The sequence below is a fragment of the Macrotis lagotis genome, chromosome 4 (genome assembly GCF_037893015.1).
Source record: "Macrotis lagotis isolate mMagLag1 chromosome 4, bilby.v1.9.chrom.fasta, whole genome shotgun sequence".
In the NCBI taxonomy this organism is placed as follows: domain Eukaryota; kingdom Metazoa; phylum Chordata; class Mammalia; order Peramelemorphia; family Peramelidae; genus Macrotis; species Macrotis lagotis.
In genome coordinates, this window is record NC_133661.1 from 11178061 (window position 1) to 11198343 (window position 20283).

The following is a 20283-nucleotide window of genomic DNA, read 5'->3' on the forward strand; positions in this document are numbered from 1 at the left end:
GTGAACCTGAATATAAATAAGTGCTAGTGTTTATTAAGCACCAACTGCTTCCAGTCCTTCCAGAAGTTGGGGGGGGGGGGGCTGAATAAAACCTTTGGCCTTTGAAGACAGGCGAGACAATGTGATAGAAAGAGCTGGAACCAGAGTTGGAATCAGGGCTCCACAATTTATCATAATGCTTCAAATGCACCCAATGCCCCAGTGATTTCCCTTCAATGCAGCCAGCCCTGATCATGTCACCCTTCCCTCCCCACCCCCCTCTATCTCAGCTGACTCTGGAGGTTGCCCTGGATTCCAATTCCCCTGAAATCCAACATAAACTCAGTTTCCCAAAGTTTGCCAATCTGAGTCTAGCTTAGCCCCCTGTTCCTCCCCTGCATGAGCACTGTGGTCTGGTGTGTCTTCATGACTTTGGACAAGTCTCTGCCCTCTCTGAGTCCTGTTACGTGAAGGGAGTGGGCTGGAGCATCTCCCCACTCTAGAGCTGGGACTTGAAGCCTCCCAAGTTTCAGAAGGCGTCTGGACAACCTCTCCAAGCCCCAGGCCTCTGCGGGGCCCACTTCCCCTTCCCCATCTGTGCCCCTCAGCGGGGGTCACCTCCCCAGCCTCCAGGCATGGTGGGCTTGAAGCCTGGAGTATATTTCTAAGGGCCAGCCCAGCTGTGCTCCTGCAGCAGCAAAAGCCCGGGCCCTGGGCCACCCAGATGAGAGGCTTTGCTTCTGAGGTCCCTATATGGCTGTGTTAGCCTGAGACACGAGGCTCAAGCCTGTCTCTGTTCCTTGTTTGGGAAGCCGGTGGGAGGAGAACGGGCCGAGGGGCTATATAACCTAAGAGCTCTCAGCTTCCCAGGACAAACACCCTCCCTGAGGAGCGGCCAAGCCCAGCAGCCCAGCTCGGCCAGGGTGAGTGGGATCAGCTCTGGGGAGGCCAGACCCCTCCCGGGGACCCCCCCCCATCCGGGGGCTGAGGCAGGAGAAAGGCTTGGGGGGGGATTCACAAGACAGAGCTACACACGTGTGGGCAGTCTCACAGACTTTGGGACCTGAGCACTGTCTGCTTGGCTCCTGGGTGGCTCTGGGGAGGGGGTCAGAGGCAGGGATGCCCTGGGGGAGGGGGTCAGAGGCAGGGAGGCTCTGGGGAGGGGGTCAGAGGCAGGGATGCCCTGGGGGAGGGGGGCAGAGGCAGGGATGCCCTGGGGGAGGGGGCAGAGGCAGGGATGCCCTGGGGGAGGGGGGCAGAGGCAGGGAGGCTCTGGGGAGGGGGTCAGAGGCAGGGATGCCCTGGGGGAGGGGGTCAGAGGCAGGGATGCCCTGGGGGAGGGGGTCAGAGGCAGGGAGGCTCTGGGGAGGGGGTCAGAGGCAGGGAGGCTCTGGGGGAGGGGGGTCAGAGGCAGGGATGCCCTGGGGGAGGGGGTCAGAGGCAGGGATGCCCTGGGGGAGGGGGTCAGAGGCAGGGATGCCCTGGGGGAGGGGGTCAGAGGCAGGGAGGCTCTGGGGAGGGGGTCAGAGGCAGGGAGGCTCTGGGGAGGGGGTCAGAGGCAGGGAGGCCCCGGGGGCCAAGAGTCACAGGCAGGTCTGATGTGGGGGTGAGAGTGCTCTGGGGGAAGGGGACCAGAGCAAAGGATGGACTGGGGCAAGGTCGGAGGCCGAGCCGGTTTGGGGCAGAGAGGTTGAGCCATCGCCAGGGGGTGTGGGGCACGGTTCAAGCATGTCCGCTGTCAGCCCCTGTGTTCAGCCAGCAGTCCTGGGGCCGGGACCGTGAGCACGCAGCCAGCTGTTTGGAGGCAGCCAGAGGTTTCCAGGGGAGCCCTGCTAGCTCAGATTGGGCAGGCGTGGCTTCCACCCATGTGGCTTTGGGATTGGCCTTCTCAGGGTTTCTGGGCATGGGGCTTAGATGCCCTGGCTCTGTCACTGCTGTGTGCCAGAGGTCTGCTGGCTCCTGGGATCAGGAGGCTCCTAGAGACCAGTCAGGACCATCGCTCAAGGGTAGAGCACTGGGTCTGGAACGGGAAAGCCCTGTTCAGACCCCCCGGGCCACTCTACAGTGTGGTCTGAGGCAGGTGAGCCCCTGGGCCAGCAGCCCCCGATTCCCTCTCTAACAGCTGTGGTAGCCGTCCCTTCCAGGCTGCTAGGAGGGATGCCCATGGAATGAGGCGCCCAGGGAGCCTTGCAGGCCTGGAACCCTAGGTTCAGAAGTCCTGCGGATGGGGAGCATCTAGCCAGACTGGGGTTCTAGGTCTCTCCCGGGCACTTGGGTGGCTTGACCTCTCTGAGCCTCAGTTTCCTCATCTGTCAAATAAGGTGATCAGGCTAGCCTTGCCTCTAAGGTCCCCCCTCCTCGCCAGCTAAAACCACCTGAATCCCTGGGCTTTTGCAAGCCACAGAAAGAAGGGAGGGGTTGAAGTGGGCTGGGGGTGCTGCCCACAGGTGGGGCTCCCCTGAAGCGGGGAGGGCTCTCCTCTGGGGCACTCCCTTGGGGCTCCCTGGGCCAGCCTGTGTGCCTCCCTCCCGCAGGGGACCCGGCAGGGGTCCTTGGAGGTCTGCTGGCCCAGGCCAGGCCAGGCCAGGGGAGGCCGGAACGGGAAGCCAGGCCCCGGCCCCTGGCTTCAGTCAATTTCTTCTTCTTCCCAAATTTGCCTAAATATGGTTTGTTTTTGGAGCCTGGCAAGCCTGGGGCTGCAGGAGCCTCCCCTCCTCCCCGGGCTCCCCCACTCCTCCCCTCCCCCTCGCCCAGGGCCTTCTGGCAGGGGCTGACCTGGAACTTGGTTCCAAAAGGAGCAATTTCAGGGAGGATTGCCTAATTAGGAAGTGGCTTCTCCCAAACCCGCCCCAGCTCCCTCGGGTCGAGATGGGCCCGAGAGCGCCCACCCACCAGCTGGGCCCCTCCCCCGCCCCTCCCCCACCGCCAAGCTTGCCTCAACACCCTGGACCAGCCTCCTTGGGCACCCCCTTCTCTAGGGGGCATTCAAGGGGTTCGTAAACTGTGACAACCGGCGCTCATCCTCCGGGGACTCTCAGGGTGACCCTGGGGAGTCGCCCCCTGGGGTGGATGGGGAAACTGAGGCTCCATGGTGTCAGAGGGGACCCTAGGAGGGGCCCCGGGATCCCCGCTCCCAGGAGGTGGGCACAGATGGGGGGTGGCTACAGATGCTCCCGAGAGGGCAGGGATGCCCTGCTACTCCCCCGCTGAGTGACTGGGCCAAATCGCTTGACCTCTCTGAACCCCAGCTTCCCCATGTGGAAAAGGGGGGCCAGTGGGGTGGAATCAACCCCCTGAACCCCTCAAGGGGACCCCCAAATGGGAGTGGTGCTCATTCTTAATCCAATGAGGGCAATACGTATTCCTATCTTTTGCTTCCATATCACTATTTTTCCTGAAGACCCCCCTTACTTTGCTCCCTCCCCAGGGACCCGCCCCAGGCAACAAAGGCTGTTTACAAAGGGAGAAGGACTAGGAGCTCAGGAAAAGTGCCCTGGCAGCCAAGCTGGGGTCTAATGCCCGGCCTGGAGCCACGCTTGGCCCTGCCCTTAGTCCACAAGGGCTTTTCTTTTGGGGTTGTTCTGTCTTCAACGTGTGTGTGAGTGAGTGTGTGTGTGTGTGTGTGTGTGTTTGTGTCTGTGTCTGTGTGTGTCTGTGAATGTGTATGAATGGGTGTTGGCAATATGTATAGGGATGTGTGAATGTGTCTGTGTGTGTTTATATGAATCCATGTGTTTGTGAATGGATGTGTCTGTGTGTATGAATGTTGGTGTGATGTGTGTTTGAATGCGTGGAGCTGCGTGTGGGGATATTTGTTTGCATGAATGTGTGTCAATGTGTGTGCTAGCATGTGTGTGTGTGTGTGTGTGATCCCGTTTGGTTCTGCTACTTAGCTTCTCGGTGGGAACATCCCATTCCACCTCTGGCCACCCCACTTCCCTCATCTGCAAAGTGAGAGGCTTAGCCCGGCTGACGGGGAGGGGCCCCTCTGGCTCTCCCTCTCTCCCCCCTCCCCGTCTGCCTTTCTCTGTTGGTCAGCTCTGGGCGCAGGATGGAGCCATGGCAATGACCCTTGGGAGAGCATGTGGTTAAACCTGGACCAATCAGGACTTGAGGAAGTGTTGGTCTCGTATCTAGACTTGAGAACGTGGTGAGAAATGTTACTGCACAAGAGTACGCTTCAAAGGGAGGGCTGCCTTTTTTAGGCTCCTTGCTTTTGAGGGAAAGTCAACTGGTCACCATCTCCCAGTATGCTCCTGGGCCAGGTAGGGAGCATCCAGGAGGGGAGCAGGGCCCTGGAGGACAATTTGGTGGGGGAGGGAAACCCCACACTGTTCTCTAATGTCTTTCCAAAGTCCAGCGCCTTGCCTGCAAATGATCTTTTAAAGTTAAATGTGAACCTGCAACTCCCCAAACATTCAGGAGATACCCCATATTTCTCTATGGACTGACTCTCCCACAAGGGGCAACACACCCCACAAGAATCCGGCTTCATATGGGTTGGAACCCTAGATCTGCCACCTATTCCAAGGGTAATATTGGTGAAAGCATTGAAACTCTAGTGGTTTGGGGTGGCTAGGTGACACAGTGGATAGAGCACTGGTCCTGGAGTCAGGAGGACCTGAGTTCAAATCCGACCTCAGACACTTAATAATGACCTAGCTGTATGGCCTTGGGCAAGTCACTTAACCCCATTGCAAAAACCTTAAAAAAAAGGACAGGACAGGACAGGACAGGACAGGACAGGACAGGACAGGACAGGACAGGACAGGAAAGGAAAGGAAAGGAAAAAAGAAATTCTACCAGTTTCAGTTTTCTGATCAGGAAAATGGGTATCACGATATGTGTTGTATTTGCCCCACCCAGTTGCACTGAGGCTCAGCTGAAATAATACATGGAAATGATTTCACAGCCTCTACTATTCTATAGTAACGCCAGTGATATAATGATTATGATAATAATAATAATAATAGTTGTTGCTGTTATTATCATTCATTAATCAAGATATCATGAAGTATTCATTATGTTCTTGTTATGTATCAGGAACTGTGGCAAATGCCTGGGCCACCAAGACAGAAGGGTCTGCCTTCAAGGAGCTTATGCTCCAAGGGGGATGGCTTGTTCAGACTTGAGTATGCAGTGGCTGTGGTGCTGTTGGAGGTTTCCCCCAGCCCCTCTTCTAGAGTGTATCTGGCACATTAAGAGGGCTGGCCACATGGTCTCTCAATGTGCTTATACTCAAAATTTATTGGATTGAGTGCTACTTAGAGAGCTTCAACCATAAAGATAGCCACCTCTGCTTTTTGCTTTCTTCTTTATTTTTTCTTTTCTTTCTCCATGTTTCTTTTTCTTTTTCTTTTTCCTTCCTTCTTCTCTTCCTCCTCCTCTCCTCCCTTCCTTCCTTCCTCCCTCCCTCCCTTCCTTCCTTCCTCCCTCCCTTCCTTCCCTCTTTCCTTCCTTCCTTCCTTCCTTCCCTCCTTCCTTCCTTCCTTCCTTCCTTCCTTCCCTCCTTCCCTTCCTTCCCTCCTTCCTTCCTTCCCTCTTTCCTTCCTTCCTTCCTTCCTTCCTTCCTTCTTTCTTTCTTCCTTTTCCTTCTTCTTTTCTTAAACTTTGCTCTTGTATTATTAAACTGTCCAGAAGAGATTTTTTTTATTGACTTGTGAAGGAATTTGCCCCTGAAGCTTCAGGCTTCTGGTTCCCTCTGGAAACCTTTTGGAACCACTCTTTGGAACTATAAATCCCAATATTCTCCCAAATCATGAAATTGAAGGACTCCTAAACATTTTGTTTCCCAGAAATCACCTTAACCTAACTGTTGGTAGCCCATTTTACTTAGAGAGGTAGAAAGATTGAAAAGACCATTGACTATGGAGCCAGAGGTCCTGGGTTCAAATCCCACTTATGATGCCTAGTCTCTGTATGATAGTGGAGAAGTCATTCAACTCCTGCTCCCCTCCTCCCCCCAGTTTTCTCCTCTGTTGGACTATATAGCCCTGAGATTCCTTCCGACTCTTGAGTTGGAATCCTGTGCCCTGCCCAGACAGGAATTCTTGATCCATGGCACATTGCCACGGCAGGGCCTTTTTTCCCCCCTTACTGTCTTTACCTGCAGTTTTACTATTCCTGTTCAGATTATGGAAAAGGGGTCTTGAGCAATAAGTCAAGAGTCATGTATTCTAGCAGTGACTCTGCTTCCAACTTGCTGTGTGACCAAAGACAGTTCCCTTTCCCTCTCTGACCTTTGGTTTCTTCATCTGTAAAATGAGGGGAATGGGCCAGGTGATCCATTCTGGCCCTCACTTAGTCCACACTGCACCTATTTCATTATACCCTTGGGGTGTTAAGGAAGTGGGAAGAATATCAGTCAATCAATGAGCACTCTATGTGCTAATCACCAGGGAGATGCAGACTACAGATGAAACAATTTCTGCTTCTGAATCACTCACAGACTAACAGGGGATTGCTCCACCTTGCAAGGCTGAACTGCAGATGCTCAGATAAGCAAACCCTTCCCCAGAAGGGACTGGTTGGGCTGCTCTCCTTGCCTAAAATGGCCTCATTCCTGGTGTTCACCAGCTTCCTCTTTCCTTATCTCTCAAAGCCCAACACCAACGGCACCCACCCCAGGCAGCCAGACCCAACCATGCTAGCTAGTTCCCAGCCACACCCTTGGACCGTGTACAATGCTTTGGACCCAACACATAATAATAATAATAATGGGGTTTTGGTCCTTCATTCTTTATTTTAAATTTATTTTTATTAAAGATATTATTTGAGTTTTACAACCCCCCCCCCCCGGTCTTGCTTCCCTCCCCCCCACGGAAAGCACTCTGTCAGTTTTTACTTTGTTTCCATGTTGTACCTTGATCCAAATTGGGTGTAATGAGAGAGAAATCATGTCCTTAAAGAAGAGAAGTCTAAGAGGTAACAACATCAGACAATAAGATATCTGGTTTTTTTTTTTTCTAAATTAAAGGGAATAGTCCTTGCACTTTGTTCAAACTCCACAGCTCCTTATCTGGATCCAGATGGCACTCTCCTTTGCAGACAGCCCAGAATTGTTCCCGATTGTTGCCCTGATGGAATGAGTGGGTCCTTCAAGGTTGATCCTCACCCCCAGGTTGCTGTTAGGGTGGACAGTGCTTTTCTGGTTCTGCTCATCTCACTCAGCATCAGTTCATGCAAAGGTCCTTCATTCTTGAAGAAGACCATGACATCAGGGAGGTGATGCCATGGCAAGCACATGGACTGGAGTGGGGGAGGGGGCTGTACTACATCCTCAGCCTCACTTTCTCCTCCCAAGTCATCTGCATCCAGTGGCCAGACAGGAATCTGGATGATTGGAGATGGCCCTGGATGCGAGGCTGTCAGGGTTGACTTGCCCAAGGTCACACAGCTAGTAAGAGTCAAGTGTCTGAGGCTGAATTCTAACTCGGATCCTCCTGACTTCAAGGCCAGTGCTCTACCCACTGAGCCAACTAGCTGCTTTACCCATGAATCCTACTAGACTGTGCACCCAGAAGTCCAAGGAATGCATCTGATCTCAACTTTGAATGTCCTCTAATGGGAACTTAATCGTTTGTCAAGATGAATTTGATTTTTTTTGGTTGCTAAATTGAGCTTATTTCTTCAGTCTTTATTTGGAAAGTAATGTGGCATAATGAATAGAAAACTGCTCTCTCTGAATCAGGATGCCCTGGGTTCAGATTCTTCCTTTGATATCTCTTCTATGTGATCCTGGGCAGGTCCTGCAGTTTGCAATGTCCCAGACCAGTTTCCAAGATCCAGAACAGAGCCAATATGCATTGGAAAAGCGAGTTTGCATTACTAACAGAAGCTCCAGGCAGCAGTGAAATCAGGGATTATTCTTTACTTGAGATTCTTTATTTCTTTTAAACGTTTATTTCTGTCTTCTTCTTCTTCTTCTCTCTCTCTCTCTCTCTCTCTCTCTCTCTCTCTCTCTCTCTCTCTCTCTCTCTCTCCTCTTCTTTCTTCTCTTTCACTTCTCTCTTTCTTTCTCTTTCTCTCTTTCCCTCCTCCCCCCTCTCTTTCTTTCTTTTTTTATTTTTAGAATCGTTCTTTAAAAGAAAGTGAATCAGTGAAAAAGAAAAATCAGGTTTTGTGTTCTGGTGTTTTTAAAAGCACTTTCATGACTACGTCTTTCCTAGAGTCTGACATAGTTTACAAGGGGCTTTCCCCACAACATCCCTTGGAGGGGAGTATCCTTCTGTCCATTTTTGAGATAAGGAAACTGAGGCTGTCAGGGACTTGTCACTGGGTTCCCATAGCCAGTAAGTGATCACATCCAAGTCTTCTAAGTCCCAAGTCCTCAGTTCTATCCATCAAGTCCCCCAGTGGGAAGGGTTGTCTCCTCCCTCACAGGAAAGTTTTACAAAAAGACTTGATGGCCAGTGCTCAAGTGTACTATAGTGAAATTCTGTCCATATTGGACTAGCTGACCTCCCAGGCCCTTCCCGGGTTTGTGATGTGAGGGTCTGCTCAATCCCAGCAGTGATTCACGCTCAGGTCTAACCCATCATCCCTGGGCGGTCATGAAAAGGGCAGACCTGGGTAGGTCTGGTGTTTTCTTCTAAGGGTGGTCACTTCAGTGGGTTGGCTTTCTTCTCTCCCCAGGTAGGACTGTGTGAAGCCAGCAACTAGAGAAAATGTGTGAAGAGGAAGACAGCACCGCCCTGGTGTGTGACAATGGCTCTGGGCTCTGCAAGGCAGGCTTTGCCGGGGATGATGCCCCCAGAGCTGTCTTCCCTTCCATCGTGGGCCGTCCGCGACATCAGGTGAGCCGAGTGCCTTCTCCTCATCAGCAAGAGTGGAGAGTTGTTAGACATTGCAATAGAGCCAAGTAGAAATGTGACCTCCACTTGGCCCCAGAGGGAAGGACTGGATTATGAATGGGAGATGCAGAGATGGATAAAGAGCCAGATTTCAGATTAATGTCAGAGGGGGCAATGCCCTAGCAATTAGAGCCAACTTCCTTCTTCTGGGGGGGGGGGGCTTCAAGCAGGGGTCAAATGATCATTCCTCAGAGATGTTTTAGAGGGGGATTCTGGTACATCTTTTGATGACGATGAACAAGTTTGTCTTGCTGCCACATATGAGGTTCCATGATTTTGTGAAATATATGTATATTTGGCATCTGGATCCCAAACATCCGTAGACACCCAGATGCTTTACAATTTTCTGTCTGAAGGCATTATCTAGCTGGGTTTTTTATTATCATGTGGGTTCAGTTGGCACATTTGAGGTAGGTCAGCATAAGTCAGATGCATGTTATCTAGGGATTAGTTAGGATACTTCATGTTATATTCTCTATTCTCTGACATTCTTGCATCATTATCACCACCAGAAACATTTAAATATTCCTCTGATCGACTTGGACCTTTCTGAGCTACAGAATCAAACTTCCCATCCTGAAGAACTGAGTCTAAAAACTTATGCAAATAGTGGAATCACAAAAGATAGCTGCATGCAATGTCATTTTATTTGTGAGGGGGAAGATAAAATAGGAAAAAAGAAATCAAGATGGATAGAGAAATGATTAGGGGAAAGATAATTCATTTCTATTCACTGATGATGATAGTGCAGCAAGGAAGGTAATTCCCATGGAATAGGAAAGGCAACATTTCTATCCACACTAGGGCCTGGGTATTTAAGGGAGACAGGCAATGCAACTCCTGCCTGGGTACAGGTGAACAGCCCATTCCAGCTCTGAGCATGATGAATGAAATAGTGGCTGGAGGAGAAAGAAAAGGGTCGGGTAGACTCTCAAGGTGAGAAGATAGCCCAATTCTGTGAATCTAGAGAATTGTCTTCTTGTATGACTTCTCCTAGAATGACATCCAAGGGTGCTGGGGCCTGGTAAGGATGTTGTTGGTTGTATTTCTGTGCCTTCAGGTTCAGCAGAAGCTACCTATCTGAGTCATAAGCCCTGAGCCTACTCCTTGAATGGTGCTACATTGTTCTATCTGAGCACTCTTCCCTATAGTCTAGATATTTTAAAGGAAGAGCTTGGTGGAATTAGATTAATACTTTTTTTTTACTTCATTACTTTACATCACAGGGGTCTATAAGAACCCGGGGACATTTCTGTGCCATGATGACCACAACACAAGGTCTGGGTTCAAATGTTGACTTTGATGCTTACTACCTGTTTAGGCTTGGGCAAGTCATTGACCCTTCATGAGCTCCGTTTGCTCTGTTTGCTGATTGTAAAAAATAGGAGCTGGATTGGATGGTCCTAATGGCCCCTTTCAGTTCTAGGTTATAACCCTGACTTAGAGTACTTTTAAAAGACTCATCTATTATTGGGCTGTCTTGATTATTATTCCAGGATTGTTCCATGGCCTGTGCAGCTGATTGCAGAACAATTGTGTATTTAAGATAACTGGCTTCAAAAGAATTGCCATGACAATTGGGACCCATGTTGAATACTCATCCTATCTGACAGGGGCTGCTGCCCCCAGCCCCCAACAGGATGTGTAGACTTCTGGGGGGGGATACTCTTTCACTTATATCTATTTCTACCTGCTTTATCTCCATCTCTGTCTCAGTAGTCAATTCATTCCCAATGTCTCCATATCATTTGAACTATACTATTCTCTCCATAATTGGGAATTGAAATATCCCTTAACATTTTAAATAGGTCTCCCCGCCATTCACTGATGCCTCAGTATGATACAGAGGTGTCCCCAAGTTCTCAAAAGCCTTGCCAGTGCAGCACATTCCCCGGGAGATCTTCACAAACTGGAAACACTTGACTCTGTGTCATCCAAGGTCTTGTCTAGCTAAATTTAGAAACTAGAAAGTCTCCCACTAGCTGAGACTTGTATTTTGTTCAGAGCAACTCACAAAGTCTATCCACCATGGTACAGAAAAGTTCTGACGCACTTCAGCATAGGAGTGCTAACACTCAGGAATCTTGGCTCCCTTTAGTTCCCACTATAAATTGGGGCCATTGACAGCTAGAATGGAGAATCACAAGAATCCCCATTAGGAAGGATCTGCGTCTCATCAACCCACTGGAACATCACCAGAAGAGCATCGAGGGCTAGTAACTCATCCCATGTGTTGCTTCATTAAGCTTCATTCACAAGTCTTAGGAGAGAATGACTCTTCCCGTCTTGTATTTCTCAGGGAGTGATGGTGGGCATGGGCCAAAAGGACAGCTACGTCGGGGATGAAGCCCAAAGCAAAAGGGGAATCTTGACTTTGAAATATCCAATAGAACATGGGATCATCACAAACTGGGACGACATGGAGAAGGTACTGGTCATTGGATCAAGAGCTCAGTCCATTATGAGGAGGTGTATTTATTTTAGCTCTTAGTCCATGGACATCTGGGACATCAGACTGGGTGACCCTTGGACAGTCACTGGGTTAACCTTTTGCTGATAGTGAAATCATTTGAAAATGTTTCTTAAGGGGCAGCTAGGTGGCACAGTGGATAGAGCACCAGCCCTGGACTCAGGAGGACCTGAGTTCAAATCCGACTTCAGACACTTAATAATTACCTAGCTGTGAGGCCTTGGGCAAGTCACTTAACCCCATTGCCTTGCCAAAAAAAAATAACTAAAAAAAAAGAAATCAGAAAATATTTCTTAAAGGAAATCTGCCATATTCAACTCAATCCAATGGCTGTTTTTAAGCAACTCTTCAGAATTGTGCATGAAGCTAGACCCTGGGGGAAACAAAACCAAAAGTGGTACAGACTGGAGAAGTTTGCAATCTCTTGGGGATGGGAGGGATGTGAAGTACATGAGAAAATTGAAAAGTTAGCTTCCTAGAGCATGACTCACCCCTCTCTGGTATCCTTTCATTCGAGTCTTCATTTAAGGTTCACTGTTGGAGTGCTCACTGTGTTCAGTCTTGGGCACAGATGAGGGTTGCACAGGATGGACATTGGATGGGCTGTAATTTGCCTCATCAGAGAAAATATCTCCAAGGAAGAGATCTCGGTACTCTCAGAATATGGGAATCTTCAGCTCTTGGAGAAAAGGGACTTTTTATTTCTGTCTTTTTGCCTTTAGTGTCTAATGTAGTCCCTGTCACATGGTAGACGCTCAATAAATGATTATTGATTGATTGATTATTTGGTATGTACAAGGTTCTTGGGGGTGCTATAGGGGTCATAGAAGAAATTCCCTGCCCACATGGAGTTTATAGTTTTATTATTTAAAAAAATGCTTGATCCCACCTTCAGTATAATACTTCCTTGTTAAAAAAAAAAAAGCGTTAAGACCAAGTTAAACTAGTCAACTTATTGGCCATGTCTGACAATATGCACCTTTCTCTGCATCTTTAACTTACCGCCTTGTAACAAGAAATCTAATACGCAAAATGAAGAACCAACATCACTTATAAAATGGGGTTCGTATTTTCACTCTGTACTTTTTTACATGAAAGTCTTGAATGGATGGGAATGCCATGATTACGCGGGGCAAATTACAGCCCACTAGGAGCCTGGGAAGGATCTCCTGTGATCACAAGGGTGATCTCTTTCTCTTCCTTGATTCCTGGCAGATCTGGCATCACTCCTTCTACAATGAGCTGCGTGTGGCCCCAGAAGAGCATCCTACTCTGCTCACTGAAGCACCCCTGAACCCTAAGGCCAACCGGGAGAAAATGACTCAGGTACAGGACAGTCTGGGACCCTGCTGTGAGGGGCTCCTCATTTGGCCGTGTGTGTGTGTGTGTGTGTGTGTGTGTGTGTGTCTGTGTGTGTGTCTGTGTCTCTCTGTGTGCGTGTGTGAACTGGAGCTTGTGGGAAGGTAGAGAAGGGCATGCTCATCTAGGGAGGAGGGGCAGAGAGACAGTCTGCTTGCTGGCCCTAACCCCATGGCCCCACCTAACACTGAGTGTGGTGGGCATTTCCAGTTCCTAGAACAGGAAAGTAAATGCTTGGTAGCCATTACGGGTGGTTTGCTGCCTCTGACTGAAATCTGCCATAATGCAAACTTTGACTTAAAAGTCTCCACTCCAACTCCACATCTCTGTTCTCCAAGGCTTGGGGACTGGGAAGGGAGTGTCTTCTCTGTCCCCTGCTTCTTTGGGTTGACTGCAAACCCAAGAATGATAGCGATTAAAGTTTTTAAATGATTCCAACCCCTGGTACGCTGTATGAAATAAGAGTAGGCATTGAATAAATGCTTCTTGAATTCAATTCATTTATTTTTATTTATTAAGCACCTCATATCATGCAAAAAGATAAAGCATCTCCCCTCCCCTGGAGTTTTCATTTCATCTCCGAGATCTCTCGTTAAAAAACCCCTGTTTACTTGAAAAACAACATTTTTAATAGAAATGAGTGTAATATTAAAGTCTGTACTCTTTTCACAGATTATGTTTGAGACTTTCAACGTGCCAGCCATGTATGTTGCTATCCAAGCTGTCCTGTCCCTCTATGCTTCTGGACGTACAACTGGTAGGTGACCCAGATGCCCCAGTTTGAAAGAAGGAACATTTATCGTTGTTTTGGCTACCATTACACATGAAATCCTCCAATAATGTGCCTGTCTAATGGCCCATTGGGTCCTAGAGGTAGGCTGGGCTCTTGGCCATTCTACCAAGAGAGGTCAGCTCTCTTCTCCCAGGCCTGGATATCAACTCTAGGTGGATGATTCAAGGACTAATGGATGAATTTTTTTTGACCATAGAAATTCAGAAGGCTAGTCTATTAAGTTGTAGAGGGGTTTTGATATGTTAATTAACAAATTGTCCACACAGACAGATCAGAAAGCCTCGAAGGGTGAGTTGTTTGCAATGTGTAAAAAAACTTGACCCCTATCTGAAGATCCATCTGGAAAATAAAGACTTATGATCGGCTCAGGCTGGTCTTAACCTCCCGAAGAAGGACCTTTCCCCAGGGATGCCCTCTTTGTGGCTGTGCCCTCAGGTATCGTGCTGGACTCTGGAGATGGCGTCACCCACAATGTACCCATCTACGAGGGCTATGCTCTGCCCCATGCCATCATGCGTCTGGATCTGGCTGGCCGTGATCTCACTGACTACCTCATGAAGATCCTGACTGAGCGGGGCTATTCCTTTGTGACTACTGGTATGGGATGCTTCTCTACTCCAATACCACTTTAAAACAAGAATTCAGTGTCTTTTGATATCTCTTATTCTTGCATCCACCTCATCCCCCAATATCTGTGCACTGTCATCCCTCCTAGTGCTTTTTTACAACAAAAGATGATCAGGAAAGGGAGGAACTGAGCAAAACTAATCTATCCATCAATTTAGTCTGATAGTCTATTCAGTTTCCATACCCATCGGTGCCCACCTGTTCAGGGAAGGGGTTTAAGCTTGGCCACTATCATTTCCCTTCCTCCTTTCAAGGTTCATTTCCCCCATTCCCCCCTCTCTCCAATCCTTGACTTCAGAGCCATGAAAGGATGGGAGAGAGCAAGGAGAGAGAGGTCAATATTAAGCATCTTAGTTTGGGCTTCCCTCTCTCGGGAATGCTGAGGATTGACTCTTGTTGACAGCTGAGAGGGAAATTGTGCGTGACATCAAGGAGAAACTTTGCTATGTGGCTTTGGACTTTGAAAATGAGATGGCCACAGCTGCGTCCTCCTCCTCCCTTGAGAAGAGCTATGAGCTGCCCGATGGCCAAGTCATCACCATTGGAAATGAACGTTTCCGCTGCCCGGAAACCCTCTTCCAGCCCTCCTTCATCGGTAAGAGCCTCTGGGCATTTTAGATGCTTGGAATGTAATAAGCCCAATATAAATGCTGGCTCATATTTTCCATTCTTCTCACTATTATTATTGATGATGATGATGTTGATGATGGTCCTCTGGAGATTGTTTAATCAGGATTCCTATTTCTGCAGAGCTTGATGGTTCGCACATTGCTTGTGTGTGTGGGGGGGGGGAGGGTGAGCCATGCAAGGATTTACCATCCTTGTTTTTCAGAGCTCTCTGGGACAAGACCCATTACCCACCAACCTGTCATTTCTCATATCATCCCTTCAATGATGTGGTCTCTGTGATTTCTTTCTCCCAGGGATGGAGTCTGCAGGTATCCATGAGACGACCTACAATAGCATCATGAAGTGTGACATTGACATCAGGAAGGACCTCTATGCCAACAATGTCCTGTCAGGAGGTACCACCATGTACCCAGGCATTGCTGACCGGATGCAGAAGGAGATCACAGCTCTAGCACCCAGTACCATGAAGATTAAGGTAAGGAAAGATTCTTTTTTTTAGAAAGATTTTATTTATTTTGAATTTTACTATATTCTCCCTAATCTTACTTCCCTCCCCGCCCCCACAGAAGACAGTCTGTTAATCTTTACATTGGGAAAGATTCTTTGTCCCCTCATTTCCTGCCCACAGAACCCCACCTAGACCCTGAGTAGACCTCAAGGACCACCAAGGTGACCCTGAAAGACCTGGAGCATGCCAGAATGGGAAGGAAATTCCCAGAAACCTTGTCAGCCTCATATGAGCAATAGGAAAGGAACTTTGAGGTCATCTAGGCTCTGAATCCAGTATACTGAGGACATTTACTATAAGGGAACTGAGGCCCAGGGAGTATGAATGATTCCTTGGGCAATACTCAGGCCTGTTCTGAATGTTTTAGTCAAGAAGGGGTCAATGGGTGGCCCACAGACTTCTGAAGGAGGACCTCTCTGGGTTTGCTTTTCTAAGAGTTGCAGCTGCAGTTTGGTCCTGGGGAAGGAATTCTGGTTTTGGAGTTGGGGCTGGAGATTCATTCCCTTCTCTGCCACTTGCTGCCTACAGAATTCAAAGTCATTGACCTCCTCAGGTCTCAGTTTCCTCATTTGTAAAACAAGGGTGTTGGGTTGGATGAGTTATTGATCTAGAACCAGAACCCTTTTTAGAGAGAAGAAAATTGAAACTTGCTCTGGTCCAGAATGGTCCTGGCTCCGGTTCCAGTAGTCATTGGAATGTACCCCACTGACCTCTGGGAGGGGCCCTGTATCTCCATCCCTAAGCCTCTCTCTGTGCTTGCCATCCTTTTTCCCAGATCATCGCTCCTCCAGAGCGTAAGTACTCGGTGTGGATCGGTGGCTCCATCTTGGCGTCTCTGTCAACCTTCCAGCAGATGTGGATCAGCAAGCAGGAATACGATGAGGCTGGCCCCTCCATTGTCCACCGCAAATGCTTTTAAGGCCATTCGCTTTGCCGCCTGTCTCTCCTCTGCACACAACTGTGAATGTAGCCAGGAATCCCCGCTTGCAGCTCCATTCCCAAACATTCTGAATAAAGGCTCTCACTGGATGCTGCCTCCTTCTTAAGTAAACCAAACCACAAGGCTGGGGATGGGCAGCATGGCTCCCTGCCAACCTTGGCCTTGGCCACTGCTGTTGGTGTGCCCTCTTGTGGGAGAGTGTGGGGTATGACACTCACTGGACAGTAGCATCTCAGTGTTAGCTCCAGACTTCTGGATCCCCTGAGCTGACTGGGGTCCCACACCGATTCTTGGGAATTCAGAGGTAGAAACTGGAAGCAGCAGAAAAGCATCTTAGTCCATGTTCATTCTTAGGCAAAGTCATCTTGCCCAACCTTCTTTACAGATCAGGAAAATGAGGCTGGGGGAGAGAGGGAGGGATTTTCCCTGGGTCACACAGTTCATCGAATCATAGATTTGGATCTTGAAGAACCTTAGACCAACCATCTCATTTTACAGATGAGGAAACTGAGGAAGACAAGAAATGAAGATGCTTGTGTGACCGGTCACACAGCCTATAACTGTCTGAGACTGGATTTGAAATCAAGTTTACCCAGCTCCAGTCTAGTGCTCTATCCACATCAGTTAATATGACAGGAGTGGGAATAGAACTCTAATGTTTTTTTAATTTAAAGCAATGGGGTTAAGTGGCTGACCCAAGGCCACACAGCTAGGCAATCATTAAGTGTCTGAGGTCGGATTTGAACTCAGGTCTTCCCGACACAAGGGTCCGTTCTCTATCCACTGCGCCACTAGCTGCCCTAAGGACTAGCATTTTGATCTGGTCTTTTGCTCTTTCCATAATACCAACTTCTCTACCCCCCTCCTACTTATCTTATTCATGAGTTTGGAGCTATTGGGAATTTGGCCCAAGATCCCACAGCAAACTAGTGGAGGAGATGGACCAAGAGCCTCAGGCTCCTGACTGGCCACTCAATGGCCACTCTATCAGATGCGTGAGTTGGACTAGCCAAATACTGTCTTAGTGCCCACAGCTCCCTCCCAGGTGCAGAGGAAGGCTTCTGGTCCTTTGGCTGAATCCTCTTTGGAGTATCTACAGAAGATCACATGGTACAAGGATATCACAGCAGGCTTCCTGGTTAAGTGGACGAGGGCAGGAGAAAGGATCTAAAAATTATTTGAGTTTAATGGGCATGGAAGGGATATTTGAATTGAAACTCAGTATCAAAAGTCAGGGTGGTCCAATGGGTAGAGAACTGATCTCTGGGTAAGAAAGATGTGGCTTTGAGCCTGACCTCTGACACTCACTGGCCACGTGACTTTGGGCAGATCATTTTAACCTCTTGGTCCCCCAAACAACTCTCCACAAACAGATTGCAGAGCTGGTGCTTGCTGGAAAGAATTGGTAAAGGGAGTTCCTCACTGAGTGAAATCAAAGGTCTGGTTAAAAAAAACAAACAAAATCAGCATTGACAGTGTTGGATTGGAGGCTACACCAGGGAACATGTAGTAGGAGGAACCTGCAGTAGTAGCTCCTATCATAAAGGACAAAGAATCATGGCATTTTAGACCTAGAAGGGATGATAGAGATGATTTCATCATCAGTTCTGAGCTAGACAGAATACTTGAAACCACTGAGTCAAGTGGGCTCAGAGACACTCTGGGGGATAGGGGATAAGACTCTAGAATTGGAATCAGAAAGACCTGTGTTCAAATCCTGACTCAAACATTGACTAGTTGGGTGACCTTGGTCAAGTGACTTAACCTTTCTGTACCTCAGTTTCCTTATCTGTAAAATGATATGGCCCAAGGTCACATTTTTTTAAAACTAGTGCTTTGTTGTCAGTCAATGAGCATTTTTGCACACCTACTATGATGAGCCAGACACTATGATGATGCGATACAAAGACCAAAGACAGTTCCTTTTCTCAAGAAGCTCAGTCTAAGGGGGAGACCACAGGCAGACACTTTAACACAGAAATACCACCTGCTGGTGGTTTCAGGAGGACAGCAGGATTGTGATCTGGAAGAGACCCTTGAGACAACCAGGCCCACACCCCTTAATTTACATATGGTGAAACAGAGGTGGAGGGAGGAGTGACTTGTCTAAGGCGCATACTACCTCCAAAGAGTAGGGTAGTGGTGGTGCTTTTACTTCTGATCCACACAGTTGGCACAAGACGGGAATGAGAACACATTATCATTAAGTGCTGCAAAAATGATGATGATGATGTGACTCACTTTGCAAACATTAAATTACCAGAGTGAGATCAACTGTGACTACGACCTGCACAGTAGCCATCACTTAAACCCTCTTAGAGCTGGAATTTGATCCTGAAAAAAAATATTGAATTCTCGTGCCAGTGAAATCATTCTACTGTACTAGCCTTGCCATCCATGTCTGGAAATCATTAGGTTGTTTCTATCTGAGTGGGTCTCCTTCAAAGGATAAGTAATACAGCCCCAAAGAGCCCAAAGGATTGTAGCTTTTCCAAACCCTCTCTCTAATCAGACAAAACTTAGCTGTTCATTGAGCTTGTTCAACCTGTGGCTGCTGAGGAGGGAAGAACTGGCTCACCCAGGGGGAAAAAAGGTTCTCCTCCTTCTCCTCCGGAGTTGCTCCAGTTCCCATTAAAGATCCCTTCATTTCCCTGATTAAAATAGCCTATGAATGATCAGAGTTTCAGCTAGGATGAGCTCTGCCACAGGCATAATGAACCAATCAACCAGCATTAACGAAGTGATGGGTACTGGGGAAACAGCAGCCCCCCCGGTCCTGTCATCTAAGAGGTATGGTGCCATTGGGCTGCACCTCTCCTGTCTCTCACTGAACACTGAAATCTTTTCTCTACTCCTCTTGGGGCTCTGAAATCATGTTATCTTAGTATCTGTGTCATCATCATTTTAACAGTATTATCATCATCATCATCATTATCCATATTGTTATCATCATCGTTTTAACAGTTTATCATCATCATTTCAGCAGTATTATCATTCTCATCATCATGCTATCATTATTGTCCTTATCATTCCCATCATCGTCATTTTAACAGTATGGTGCTTATCATCATCATTATCAATATTAGCATCATCACTATTATTATCTTAGTAAAAGAGCAGCATCATACTCTTTTGCAGTCCTAAGCATGAAGCTGGCACCTTTCCAAGGATGCTCCCTCGACTGGAAGCTGCTGAAACAATCTCAACGAGAAGCCAGTGGAGATCTTCTCTAGTCTCTTCACACTTACCCCCTTTCAGGGCAGAGGCCCACGCAGGCCAGCCCTGGTGTTAAGAGCAATGCAGGCAGCTCACCCACTCCTGGGCCAGGAATGAGGCAGCTTCCCTCCAATCTGCTTCCAGAAGCTGCAGAGCTCCAATCCGGTGGCCTCCCAGCAGTGGCCGCCAAGTCTGTCCGGCTTTAGGCTCAGCCCAGACCAAGGGCTCTCAAGACCTGATGCTCCTTTTCTCTGCTTCTTCCAGCTGCTTAGCCCATTCATTACCTTCTTTCTCAGCCTCTGGGGGTGGGGGTGGGGGTCTTCTTCTGATCTGACTTCAGAATCAAACTCTCTTCCTGTCCATTGACTTGTACCTTTGGGTGAGAAACTCCAAACTCATAGTTCTGTCTGATATAAGACAGACAAGATAATCTTTGTCCACTGTGACCAAATAGTTCTTTGATAGTTTCTTAGCTATAAGCTTTAAAACCCTAAAAAATAGTCATAGGTAAATGAAGGGGAAATGCACAGCTGTCTCCCATCTCTCCTCCCGTCAATATTTGAGCCTCACAGGGAGCATGTTTTCAAGTGGACCTTTTTAAATAGTCCATTTCTCCTCACACCGGAGTATTTGAGCGGTTCTCCACATGCTTCTTTTATAGAATCAGATGATCAAAGATCTAGAATTGGATTTGGGGGGGGGTTATTTATTTATTTTTATTTTGGTTTTTGCAAGGCAATGGGCTTAAGTGACTCCCCCAGATACATCATTGCTAAGTGTCTGAGGCCAGATTTGGATTCAGGTCCTCCTGACTCCAGGGCCAGTGCTCCACCCATGGTGCCACCTAGCTGTCTCCAGAGATCTAGAATTGAAAGGGCTTCAGAGGATGTTTCCCTTCTCCCATTTTAC

At 48.3% G+C, this 20283-nt stretch overlaps 1 protein-coding gene across 1 annotated transcript; it reads left to right on the plus strand.

Annotated features, from left to right (window-relative positions):
* The first annotated feature begins 797 nt into the window (after positions 1 to 797).
* ACTA2 (actin alpha 2, smooth muscle) lies at positions 798 to 16247 on the plus strand. The gene is made up of 9 exons (XM_074232234.1): positions 798 to 902; positions 8614 to 8774; positions 11131 to 11259; positions 12517 to 12627; positions 13333 to 13417; positions 13889 to 14050; positions 14484 to 14675; positions 15004 to 15185; positions 15994 to 16247. Exons 2-9 carry the CDS (start codon positions 8646 to 8648, stop codon positions 16135 to 16137), a joined length of 1134 nt encoding a protein of 377 aa, XP_074088335.1. The 5' UTR covers positions 798 to 902; positions 8614 to 8645; the 3' UTR covers positions 16138 to 16247.
* The last annotated feature ends 4036 nt before the right edge of the window (positions 16248 to 20283 follow it).

Coding starts and splice junctions, on each gene's coding strand:
- ACTA2 (XM_074232234.1), top strand. CDS start 8,646: ATGTGTGAAGAGGAAGACAGCACCGCCCTGGTGTGTGACAATGGCTCT. Junction 11,260..12,516: donor ACTGGGACGACATGGAGAAG/GTACTGGTCATT, acceptor GATTCCTGGCAG/ATCTGGCATCACTCCTTCTA. Junction 15,186..15,993: donor CCAGTACCATGAAGATTAAG/GTAAGGAAAGAT, acceptor CCTTTTTCCCAG/ATCATCGCTCCTCCAGAGCG.